The sequence below is a fragment of the Cheilinus undulatus genome, linkage group 21 (assembly GCF_018320785.1).
Source record: "Cheilinus undulatus linkage group 21, ASM1832078v1, whole genome shotgun sequence".
NCBI classification, from domain to species: Eukaryota; Metazoa; Chordata; class Actinopteri; order Labriformes; family Labridae; genus Cheilinus; species Cheilinus undulatus.
Window position 1 is genome coordinate 30738487 of NC_054885.1, and position 12608 is coordinate 30751094.

At 39.8% G+C, this 12608-nt stretch overlaps 1 protein-coding gene across 2 annotated transcripts; it reads left to right on the forward strand.

The window, feature by feature from the left end:
- Nucleotides 1-558: 558 nt before the first annotated feature.
- Nucleotides 559-11704, forward strand: LOC121529487 (galectin-3-binding protein A-like). 2 transcript variants are annotated; one of them, XM_041817387.1, is made up of 6 exons: nucleotides 559-636; nucleotides 766-873; nucleotides 3201-3413; nucleotides 4517-4651; nucleotides 4732-5023; nucleotides 8865-11704. In XM_041817387.1, exons 2-6 carry the CDS (start codon nucleotides 789-791, stop codon nucleotides 9907-9909), a joined length of 1770 nt encoding a protein of 589 aa, XP_041673321.1. In that variant the 5' UTR covers nucleotides 559-636; nucleotides 766-788; the 3' UTR covers nucleotides 9910-11704. The 2 variants fall into 2 exon arrangements, with proteins under 2 accessions (XP_041673321.1, XP_041673322.1); XM_041817388.1 differs by having other exon boundaries at nucleotides 4517-4648.
- Nucleotides 11705-12608: the final 904 nt, after the last annotated feature.

Consider the following 12608-nt stretch of genomic DNA (forward strand, 5'->3'; position numbering starts at 1 on the left):
AATATTTCTACAATATTCTTGTTTAAGATACAATTAGCCCTAAAAGGACATGAATTTATACAGTACATTATATTTGACCCTCTTTTCCTGTCATTAGGAGTATGTTTGACAGGAAATCCAAATATTTACACTTAACCTGACTTAAATTATTTCAGCAAGATAATGTCAAGCCATGTTATGTTATTTATTTATTTAATTCTATTTTACCAGGAAAACCTCTTTGGAGTCAGTAGAAGAGTGCAGGTACCAGACTGGCCTGCATGCAGTTTAGACCTGTCCCCCCTGTAAATGTGTGGCCCATTATAAAGACAAAGGTGCTGTTTCTCTTTGCCAGCAATGTTTATCTAAGTAAAACCTTGATTCTTGTTTCTAAGGTCCTGATGCCTCATTTAAACATGGGCCTCTTCATGGAACCAGTCCAACAGAAAGTAAACACTGTCCTCAGACAAGTCGCAACTGGACCCCACACTTGTGAAACTTCCCTTGTTTTTGCCTTTTATGTGAAACGAAACTTAGGGAAAGCAGCATGTGGGGAGGTGAACACACACTGAGCCCCCACCCCCCTTTAGAAGGGTCTGATATTTGTCACTGCTTATCCAACGGAGAAGCACATTTAAACACAACCAGCAGAAGAAGGTAACTTTTTCACTTTATGTAATGGAAATTTAGCACATTTTCAATGCCATCCAAAGCAGTCTTATCTTGAATTTTATGCAGTGGCGCATGATCGTGTCTCACATTGTTGTTTGTGTCTTTTTTTAACAGAGTCCTGACCCTGGTGTTTGGAAATGCTCACACATCGAAACTTAAGCAGTCTGTGGCTGCTGCTACTTCTCCATGTGTCTGGAAGGGCTAGCTCTTTTAAGATGTTTCGTGAGTAATCTGAAGCCCATTTTTTTTATAGTTTCTGGTGTATAAGAAATGTTTATATGATAACCTCCGCCTCACACATAAAATGTTGGGACGTTTTTGTCAAAAGTAAAAAAGAATAAAAACAGGATGTGATTGTACTGTACTTTTGTACTGTATATGTTAAATGGACTCACCTAACCTCTTAACTCAGTACAAGACTCCTCAAGACTATTGTCTCCCTTCATTGGTCTGGACAATGATAGAAGGTCTGCAGGACTGAGTATTTTGTAATACTGACTGCCTCCATGTCAGGTAAATTAACTAAATCACTTTTTTGAAAAGTGTAGGGATCATATTTCATGTATGTAGAATTTGGATGAAATTTGCAGCGTACAAGTCCATCTAGAGATGTAAAGTTCTAACTTTCCTCAGTTCCCATTATTAATGGCTATCCCTGACACACTAGATGGACATGTTTCACACATCCATCTGGAAAACCTTCAATACTAAGCGCCTGGGAAAGGGCAGAGGATTTGAAAGAAATTGGAGTGTGTCTGGATGAACGTTCTGTCTGTCATATCTTTACGGGCCAATCAGAGAAACAAAACATGTGACTTCGTTGCTGCTACTGAGCATATACCAAAGGAGTAAGCTCCATAGAAAACTGCATAAGGTGAACCATGGCGACTATAGACATGTTAGTACATGACTTTTGTCGTTTCTGAAAAGAGAACAACTAACTGCTGCTGTTCTTTGTTCTTCTTTCAATGAAGAAATGTTAAGTTCTGATAAAACTGGCGCTTTAGCAGCATCCACGCTAATCTCTTCCTCCATAATTGCCAGCCTCTTGTTGTTACTTGCAAACGTCATGACTCTGCCGTGCCTGAAAGTACTGCCCCTTGTTGCTGATTGGTCCTGTCACTTTCTAACCGGGCCCAAACAGTTCAGACGGGAGCTTTGCAAGATGGATTCGCCAGTGACAAATAAGGAAACGGGCGTTTCCATCTGCTTTGCAAGGTTAGGCTATCCCCGCATCACCCTGGAGTAGACGTTGCTGCATGGACTCAGGGAAACTTTTAGAAGCCTCTATCTGTGAACACAGTTCACTGCTATGTCCGTGCAAAGAGAAAATGGTGTAAAACAGATCCAGACACACTGCTGCCTTCACTGAGACTAAGTGAGGTCAAAAAGGAGGAAGGCAATGTGGAAAACTATCCTTGGCATTAGGAGTCACAATATAGCTTTGTTTTGAAATACTTAGGCACCCCGTTCTCCAAAGACAGTCTGGCTGCAGACTGTTCATTTCTGATGGAAACTCTCACAGACCATAAATCTGAGATGCTGTAAATCTCAGAAAGGAAGTACACACTAAGACTTTAGAGATAAAATCAGATTAAACTGCCATTTAGGGTGAGGGTTGAGGTCAAGGTTAGGATACCGAAAGTTAAAAGTGAAAAATATGACCTGCAAAACCAAATAAAAGAACATTTAATAAAGCCAAGTAAACAGTCTGCTTACAGGAAAAAGCTCATCCACCATGAAAACACAGCTCATGTAGCTCTGTTAGCTAGGTAAGCTATGCAGATACCAGAGCTATATAGCTGACAGAGCAAAAGCTAAACTCACAAAGCAGCTACATAAGCTATGTATCTATGTTGTCTGTGTAGCTAAGTTAACTTTAGCTACATTTGCTCAAGCTCATGTTGCTAAAGTTAACTGCTATAGATAATGCAGCTAAAGTAGCCAAGGTAGCTAAATCTAAGGTCACAAAGAAGCTATGTAAGCTACATCAGTACGTTATCTGTGTAGCAAAGTTAGCTTTAGCTATATTTGCTTAAACTCCTGTAGCTTAGGCTAACTTGGCTACATTGGCTTATGTAGTTGGGTTAGTTATGTAGCTATTTTAGTTTTAACTAAAGCTAATGAAACTAAAGCAAGAAACCCTTATGTTTTTACTTTTAAAATGGGTCTTTACGTATTTATGAAATGCTTTTTAGTCTGTAACGTTTGACATGTGGTTATTTCATGAAAAGCATCCAAGATGGTAAACATGACCGTGTCCCAACTTTTTTAGAATGTGCTTCTGATATCAAGTGAAATGATTCAAACCTAAAAAAATGGGGTCAATAAATGAAAAATAATCTGTTTTGTCTTTGTGCTGTTATTAATTCAATACAGGATTTCAAATGTTATATATCTGTTTTAATGTACTTTACACATTGCCCATCTTTTTTTGAAACAGTCTTGTTCATGTCCTTATCACTGATTTACTCAAAACATACTATAGCTTATCCAAATGTTTGTATAACCCCTATATTTTGACCCTGGTTGGGTTGTTATTCCCACAGTTTTAACCCCTGAGAACAACAAGGTGAAGGATGGCGATGTGCGGCTGACTGGCTCAGAGAGCGCCTCAGAGGGCCGTGTGGAGGTCTTCTATGATGGGAGATGGGGAACAGTGTGTGATGATCGCTGGGACATAGCTGAGGCCCAGGTGGTGTGTCGTCAGCTCAAATTCCCCGGGGCCAAATCTGTGGTTATTGGGAAGGACTATGGACAAGGTGCCTACCACTTCCATTTAACCTCCAGCAGGGGGCAGTGAAACATTTGTACTGAGTGAAGAGACCTGCTTAAACTCCACTGCAAAGACTCATATCATAGCAAGGGCATTTTTCCAGCTCGTAGTTTAAAATATCTCATTACATCTGAAAAGTCTAGAAAACTATCTCATTTCTAGAACTAAAAAAATAAGGGCTAAATATCATATGATGAGTAAAAGCATGTAAGATGCAGGAAGCAAAGTTAATTGTGGAGTATCTTGAAATGAGACAAAAAATTCACAGTCTATCCCATTAAGAGCACAACAAATTAAATCATATTGGCAGATACTTTTACCAAGAACTTAGGCTTCAAAATGATTATATATTTTAACTGTAATTAATCATCAAAGTAAGGCAGTTTAGTTCTGATTTATTGCTATTTCAAGCAAGATTTGATTTATCTTGCACTTTAAAACAAAAATTTCAAGATCATACTGTCTGTGTTAAGCAATTCTCATCAGTTTTTCTTATTTTTGAATTACATACTGTAAAGAAATGCACTGATTTTGACGTTTAGATCTATCATTTGAATTAATGTTGAGCTGACTAAGAGATCAGAGCCAGTTTCAAAGTGCATTTGCTGTGATATACAGTGTTTAATGCTCTTATCAGAGGTAGAAAAAAGCACATGACTGTTCAAGTAAAAATACATTAACTCTGGCAAGAATTTACTTGAGTAAAAGTTACTTATTTCAAAAGGTATGCCAAAAAACACTCAATTACAGTAATTTGAGTAAATGTATTTAGAGCCTTTCCATCCCTGTCTCTTATACATTGGGGAGGGCAGGAGGGTAAGTACAAAATGGCGTTTTCTATATCTAAATTACTTAGTTAACCCTTTAAAGCCAACTCTATCATATTTGATATCTGTTTGTGAGACCTTTAGCTAAGCAACATGATCAATAGTTTCCTTAACTAATCCTATGTAGTTAAAGATTTTAATGCTAACAGCTCTTCTTAGAATGTAATAAAATTTTTTGACCAGAAATGAGAAAAATATACCTCCTAAGATAATTCTCTGTTCGTGTAAATATTGCATTCATGACTTTAATGTTACCCCACAGCACCTGGACCTATTTGGATGGATGACCTTAGCTGCGGAGGCGCAGAAGACGCTCTGTCATCATGCTCTTTTGGTGGCTGGGGACAAACTGACTGCTCTCACAAGGAGGACGTTGGAGTTATTTGTGAAACAGGTGGTGGGTATCTGAACACGTGTCCATGAAGATAGATATCTCACACAGTGATGACAACTTTCTCAAACTTTTTGTGATTGTAGACACAAATACAACTGGCGATGATTCTACGCACCCGCTTGACCACAGCATGAGTTTGTCTGATGAGCTCGGCCAAATGTTTGACAGTGGGAAGGGCTGTGATTTCCTGGTGGTGGTCCAGAGTGCCACTGGAAACAGAAATGAGGATGGGACCCTGGAGATAAGTGAGACACAAATTTGTACACACAGAATGATCCTCTCACAGTTTCCTCCCTTCAATGCTTCAGATGAGGCCGCAAATGTCACAGTGAGGATCAGCCGACCCTGCCAGCCATATTTCACCTCCTTCATCAGGTAAACCTTTACTCATATTATTAGAACTAGAGCTCTTCTTTTTGACGGGGGTTGTCTCAGGTACTAACAGTGCCTATAAAGAGTATTCACCCCCTTGGATATTTTACCCTTTAATTGATTTTTAAAATCAGTTATGGTCCCAAAATAGTTTGGCTTTTTTGACCAAAAAAAAGAAAAAACCCTTTTAAATGTTAAAGTGAAAACAGATTTCTACATAGTGATATTATTAAATCAAAATTATGTAAAGTAAAATAAGTGATTACATAACTATTCACCCCCTTTAAAGTTACTCCGTGGTTAATCAGTATTCCTGGCTACCATTACACCATAAAGACAAAAGAACACACAAAGCAGCTCAGAGACATGGTAATTGAAAAGTATAAGTCAGGAGATGGGTCCAAAAACATTTCCAAGGCACTGAACACCCCCAGAGTTCAGTTAAATCCATCAGAAAGAAATGGAAGGAATATGGCACATGTGCAAATCTGACTAGAATAGGCCGTCCTCACAAAAGGAGTGACTGTACAAGAAGGAGACTAGTGAGAGAGGCCACCATGACACCTGTGACTACTCTGAAGGATTTACAAGCTTCAGCAGCTCAGATTGGAGCAGGGCTGCCAGGACTGGGTGACAAATGTAGCCCAATGGCCAATAAAAACCAGCCCAAAACCAAGCCCAGCGCTGAAATTCAACATGTCAGTAAAACCTCTGCCACACCACATATACTGTTTGTATGCCTGCAGGTGTGCTGCTTCTGTGTGTGATGTGTATGTCTATGTCCCAGTGTGGCACAGCAGATCTTTGGATGTTTTCCTGCTTCTCTGCTGGGTGATTTAGTTCCATTTAAGGGCAAATAAAGTAGTTTATTCTGCTTTGGATATTAAATACACATACAAAAGACATCAAAAAAGAGTCCGCTTAACCAGTGGACAAAAAAATCTACCCGCAGCAGTACATAAAAGTTGCCCAGTTTTGTGGGAAAACAGCAGACCTGGCAACCCTGGATGGGAGAGACTACATACAACAGCTGTTGCCCAGGTTTGTAACAAGTCAAGCTTTATGGGAGAGTGGCAAAGAGAAAGCCACTGCTGAAGAAAACTTGTTAAATCTGGACAAGAGTTTGCCAAGAGGCATGTGGAACACTCCATGATCACGTGGAAGAAAGTTCTTTGGTCTGATGAGACCAAAATGATGCTTTGGCCATCATGTGTGGTGGCCATGCTATGTGGACACCAAACACTGCTGATCACCACAAAACACCACCATCCCCACTGTGAAGCATGGTGGTGGCAGCATCATGCTGTGGGGATGCTTCTCAGCCTGAGAAAGGCTTGTAAATGTAGAGGGTAAAATGAATGCAGCAAAATATAGGGAAATCCTGGAGGACAATCTTATTCAGTCTGCAAGAGATTTATTTTCCAGCAAGACAATGACCGGAAGCATACAGCAAAAGCTACACAGAAATGGTTTAAAGATCACAAGCTGAATGTTCTGGAGTGGCCAAGTCGAAGCCCAGACCACAATCCAACAGAGATTTTGTGGCTGGACTTGAAAAGGGCTGTTCATGCCTGATCCCTGAGCAACCTGACAGAACATGAGAGTTTTCCGAAGAAGAATGGAGTAAAATTGTCCAGATGTGCAAGCCTGATTGAGACCTGTCCACACAGACTCAGTGCTGTGATTGCAGTACATCTACTACTGACTTGAAGAGGGTGAAAAATTTTCAGTCATTTAATTGGCATTACTTTGTAGAAATCTGTTTTCACTTTGACATTAAGGAGGGGGGGCTTTTTGTATTTTTTTTGTCAGAAAAAAACAGATTATGTTGACCATGACCGATGTATAAAATCACTTTAAGTGTAAAACATTCAGAGGGGTAATTCTTTGCAGGCTCTGTATTAATGTTAAGCGTACTACACAGACTAGATGACTGTCAGCATTACCCCTGTTTGTAGAGGGGACTGGGCTGGTCTTGGATGAGGAAGATACCACCCCACGCAGTGGAAATGGGAAGAGTCTATTTGGGTCTTCAGGTCAAGAAAACTGAAAAAATTTCTTTAAAAAACTGCCAAAACTAGGCCCTTTGCCATGTCTGGTCTGTTCAACTCCTATTTTGCTGACTAACCTCTTTTGTGCCTGAAACTTTTTGCTTTGGAGTATCCCTATTTATACACACAAAAACACAAATTCTCCCTTTTATTCACTTTTCAGTCATACATGTACAAGCTCTATTCTAAATAAGCTGGGGCAATGTGCAAAATGTAAATGAAAACAGAATGCATTGATTTGCAAATCTCATAAACCCATATTTTATTCACAGTAGAACATAAATAACATATCAGATGTTGAACCTGAGACATTTTACCATTTCACGAAAAATATTAGCTCATTTAGAATTAAATGGCAACGACAAATCTTAAAAAAAAAAGTAAAGACAAGGCAACAACAGGCTGGAAAAGTAAGTGATACTGATGTAAAACAGCTTGGAAGAGCATTTTGCAACTAATTAGGTTAATGAGCAACAGGTCAGTAACATCACTTGGTATAAAAATAGCATTTTAGAGAGGCAGAGTCTCTCAGAAATAAACACTGGAGAGGCTCACCTTTCTGAGGAAAACTGATACTCAAAAGTGTTGCCAATTGCGATTGTGAAGACTGAATGTCCCACCACTTATAGTTCATAATATCATCGAAAGATTCAGAGAATCTGGAGAAATCTCTGTGAGCAAGGGGCAAGGCTGGCGGTCAGTGCTGGATGCTCATGATCTTTGGACCCTTGGATGGCACTGCATTAAAAACAGGCAGGATTCTGTCCTGGAAATAACTGCATGGGCTCAGGAACACTTCCAAAATCATCGTCTGTCAATACATTTGGCTGTGTCATCCAATAAAGCAAGTTAAAGCTGTGTCATGCAAAGAAGACGCCATATGTGAACACAATACTGAAACGCCACTGGCTTAACTGGGCCAAAGCTAATTTAAAATGAGGCAGAATGGAAAACTGTTCTGTGGTCAGATGAATCAAAATTTGAAATTCTTTTTGGAAACCACGTTTGTGTTGACGTTGTGTCCTGCAGACTAAAGAGGAGACCATCCAGCTTGTTCAGCACGCAGTTCAAAGCCTGCATCTCTGATGGTATGGGGTTACATTAGTGCCTACAGCGTGGGTAGCTTACACATCAGAAAAGACACTATCAATGCTGAAGAATATATAGAGGCTTTAGGGCAACATATGCTCTCATCCAGTCTCTTTAAGAGTAGGCCTTGCAGATTTCAGCAAGACAATGAAGGCTTCCCAGTAAAAGAGTTTGGGTTCCTTCAGTCCAGACCTTTCACCGATAGAAAACATTTGGTGCCTAAACAAATGAAAAATCTGGCAAAAAAGACCCAGGACTGTTGAGCAGCTTGAGTCTTACTTCATACAAGAATGGGACAACATTCCCCTCCAAAAATATACAGGAACTGGTCTCCTGACTTTCCAGATGTTTACAGACTGTTGTTACAGAAGAGGGGATTCAACAATGGTATTCATGGCCCTGTCCCTACTTTTTTGAGATGTGTTGCTGCCATCAAATTCAGAATGAGCCAGTGTTTTTCATAAAATGGTAAAAATGTCTGAGTTTAACATCTGATATGTTGTTTGTGCTGTACTGTGAATGAAGAATGGGATTATTAAAATAGCAAATCATTGCATTCTGTTTTTATTTAAATTTGCCCCAGTCTTTATGGATCAAGGTTGTATTGCACAGGCATTCCTGGAAAAGTAAATGTAAAGCAAAACCGTTGGAGAAAAAAAATCTCTGGAAGTCAAATACCCATTCTGTAATCTGGTCCTTCATAGGTACGTTTACACTCGCAAGATCAGTGTGACCTTCAGCTCGGCTCAGTGCATCCACTGGTGGGCGTCTGAGTTTGGGATGAAGCAGCTGAAGGAGGACGCAGGCCGAGTCTTCACTAAGATCCTCCCAGAAGACGCCTCATTTCAGACCCAGCTGTCCCTGTACAAATACGCAGAGGAGACTGGAGACCTGGTGCTCCAAGAGAACTGTATCCAGTATCTGGCCTGGAACTATGAAAATCTGACCACATCCCCTGCTTGGACCACCCTCCCTAGTAAGCTTCTCAGAGCCATTCTGTCTCGCTCAGACGTGGTGGTTGAAGACGAGTATGTCCTTCTTCAGACTGTCGAGAGCTGGATCAACGAGAAGGGCAACTCAACCAGTCTGGAAACCAAGGTTGACCTCTTGAGCCACATTCGATTTCCAATGATCCCAGCTGACAAACTCTATGATCTGGAGGTCAACTCCTCCCTCTACAGCACCTTTAAAGACCTGTATCATGAAAACATGTTGAAAGCGTTCCAGTTTAATGTTTTCAGTCTGAGCAAACTTAGGTCCAACCCAAACTTTAACCAAGACGCAGATGATTACAAACCCAGAATCTACACCTCTCCAACATGGAGCGCCGCTTTCACTCCCTCAAATCCAACTCAGTACAGAGAGAGGCAGCGTTATGGCTATAGCTATGGGGACCCTTACTTTTCTTCATCCTTCACCACACCTATCCACCAAAATCTGATTTTCAAGGACTTCAGGATTACCTGGTATGCGCATGTCCTCATGAGTCAATCTGAGTGTTCAAACAGAGGTGTGAGGTGTGCATCATTTCCTGCGGCGCGGCTGGTAAACGACAACAACCACTACTTCCAGCAGTACAAAATCCTCTCCCGTAACCGACTCCTGCTAATGTGCCAGGGCAAGTACATCTGTCAGGTTCAAGACTTCAAAGACAATGTGGCTTATATCAGGAATGGGACCGAGAATGCTTATCCCTGTCCCGATGACCAATACACATACCGCTTTGTAGTGAGACCAGAGTACATCTGATCCATTACCAGAGCTGGCATGAATCACACCTAATCAATTTATGTGCTTATTATCCAATAGATCACAATCGGTACATTTACATGCAGGTAGAGAAGGCGAGTTATTATGTATTCTGGCAGAAAACACCAAGATAATGTAGTTTAAAGTAAATCATGCTGTTGTCAGATGAGGGAAGATGCTATCTAGCAGTATGAATAGGAAAATATTAGGGATGTCATTACCTGCAGCGTCATTCCGTCAGCAGGTATGATATGAGCCTGATATACTCTGTAGAGCATGGCTAACAGTAGCAATTAGCTCTGCCAGCTTTTGGTCCCCTTTGAAGATATGTGGCCTCTTTGCACATCGGTTGAGTAGTTATACAAGAATTCAAACCACGTCAGCGTACATACCACTTTATTTTCATTTACAACTTAAAAATGGTAATACTGTGCTGTTCCTACAACACACTAACTGCTAAACTTCTCGTGTTTATGCCCAGTAAGGGACAGGAAGGCAGCAGCCATTATGCAAAGCTACAGCGGCCTCTAGTGGCGGGAGGTTCATTACATTTTTAAAGAGCATTAGACCGGGATTTCAAGCCCCTGCATATAAAAAATGATGAGCAATTAGTTCAGTTGTACTGCGCCGGCTAATTTGATCAACAAATGTAAGCATTTAACTGCACACATCCCTTGCAATTATACTCCAAAGTTGAGGATTCTGCTCGCTGCGCTGTGGGGGTTGTCTGGCGTCTTACAACCAAAATGTCAAACATGCCAGACATCCATCCGGCCCGACAGGAGCATCTGGTCTGGCCGTAGTCCGGTCATGGTTGGCTGTTGTATCCCTCTGTACACAGCACAATACACAACTTCCAAGTGAGTCGTGGGACTCAAAATCTGTGGCTGAACTGGATTCACAGTGTATGCTCGGCTTAAGAGAGGTGACCCAGAACCTGATAGTCGCTCTGACTGAGCTCCAGAGATCCTGTGTGGAGATGAGACAAAGTTCCATCCCTGCAGCCCTCCACTGATCTAGGCTATATGGCAGAGTGGCTAGACAGAAGCCTACCTCGCTGCAAAATGCATGAAAGCTTGCTCGGAGTTTACAGAAATCTCTGTGTGCTTTGCACTGAGGTGAGACTTCTGTCTAGGCCCTCTGACATAAAGGACAACCGTCCAATAAAATATCTTCATTGAGCCACAACAATAGCTCGACTAAACTGTGCATGTAAACATACCGACTAATTCTACAACTTTGATTTTTTAATGAAGATCTTCTCTGAAAAATCGCAACATTAGGAACTACAGATGCTCTTTTTGTAGAATTCCTTAGATTTACTTTTTTAATATTACTGATAAAAAAAATCAGATTAATAATTACTTCCAGCTACAGACTTACCGTTTTAAAGGGGCATTTATAATTTTAATGAATTTCAAAACTCACTTCATGGTTGCATTTGCCCTATATTAGCCATTTGCAGTAGGAATCAGTTTTAAACAGAATTATCTCACTTTAATGATTCAACATGTGTGTGGACATAAAGATCATTTTTAGATGTTTCACCTCCTTTACTTTAGTTCTCACCATTGGTGATTTTAGACCTTTTTTAGGAGTGCTGGAGCATCCCTAAATCTAATCTCAGCACCCTCAAATTAGGTGAAGGTGCTCTACCTGATCTTTTAAAATTTTACAGAGATTTTGCAGATATCTTAATTTTACAATTTAGCAAGCAAAACACCAAATTCTGGTTGATTATCATGTTTACATGCCATGTTTCTGCTTTTACAAATAATAAAGATGCTTTCAAGAATATTTTGTGTTTGCTTTAATTTTTGTTTTTACAATCTTCTGATTTTATATTCATTTACAAGGACATGCACTTATACATTTTATTTTTTGCTGTTTTGGGGTCAATTTCAGTTGTTTTCTTAATAACTCAGTGTATTTATTTTAAATCAAGATCTTGAGAAAACAACCAAAATTTATTTTGTGGGCAGAAAAACAGAACACTTAAAATAAATGACTTACCTGACTTATTTCAGCAAGATAATGTCAAGCCACGTTCTGTTTGAGTTACAACAGCATGGCTGCACAATAAAAGAGTGCAGGTACTAGACTGGCCTGCACGCAGCCCAGACCTGTCTCCCATTAAAATGTATGGCATGTTATGAAGACAGAGGTGTTTCCCTTTGCGTACAATATTTTTGCTAAGCTATGCTAAATCTATATTAAACATCTACTTTAACAGCCAAACAATGCACTGAAAAATATGAAAGTGGTATTATTCCAGGTAAGTAATTCTAAGATTAATATTTTGACAGGATTACCTTGAAACAAAATAGATCTAAAAAACATAAAGATAGGATGAATAGCAGCATTATGGCATAATGGTTTATGCCCCTATTAAAAAATATCAATTTAACCATATTGCTGTTTTTTTAGCTGAACATTGTAATAATATAATTATCTTAATCCTAGCATAATGTCATTGTATTAACATTCTTATATTGTTTTCTTTCTTTTTTCCATTTTTTTTCACATATTGGTAACATTTACACATTTCAGGTCATCAAAAAAAAGTGAATTGCCCTCCTTGCTAAATCACTGCCAGACCTGCTGAATCAAGTAAACCCTTAACTAAAACCTGTCTGACAAAGTGAAGTAGGCTAGAAGATCTCAGAAACTAACACTTCATGCTGCAATCTTAAGAAATG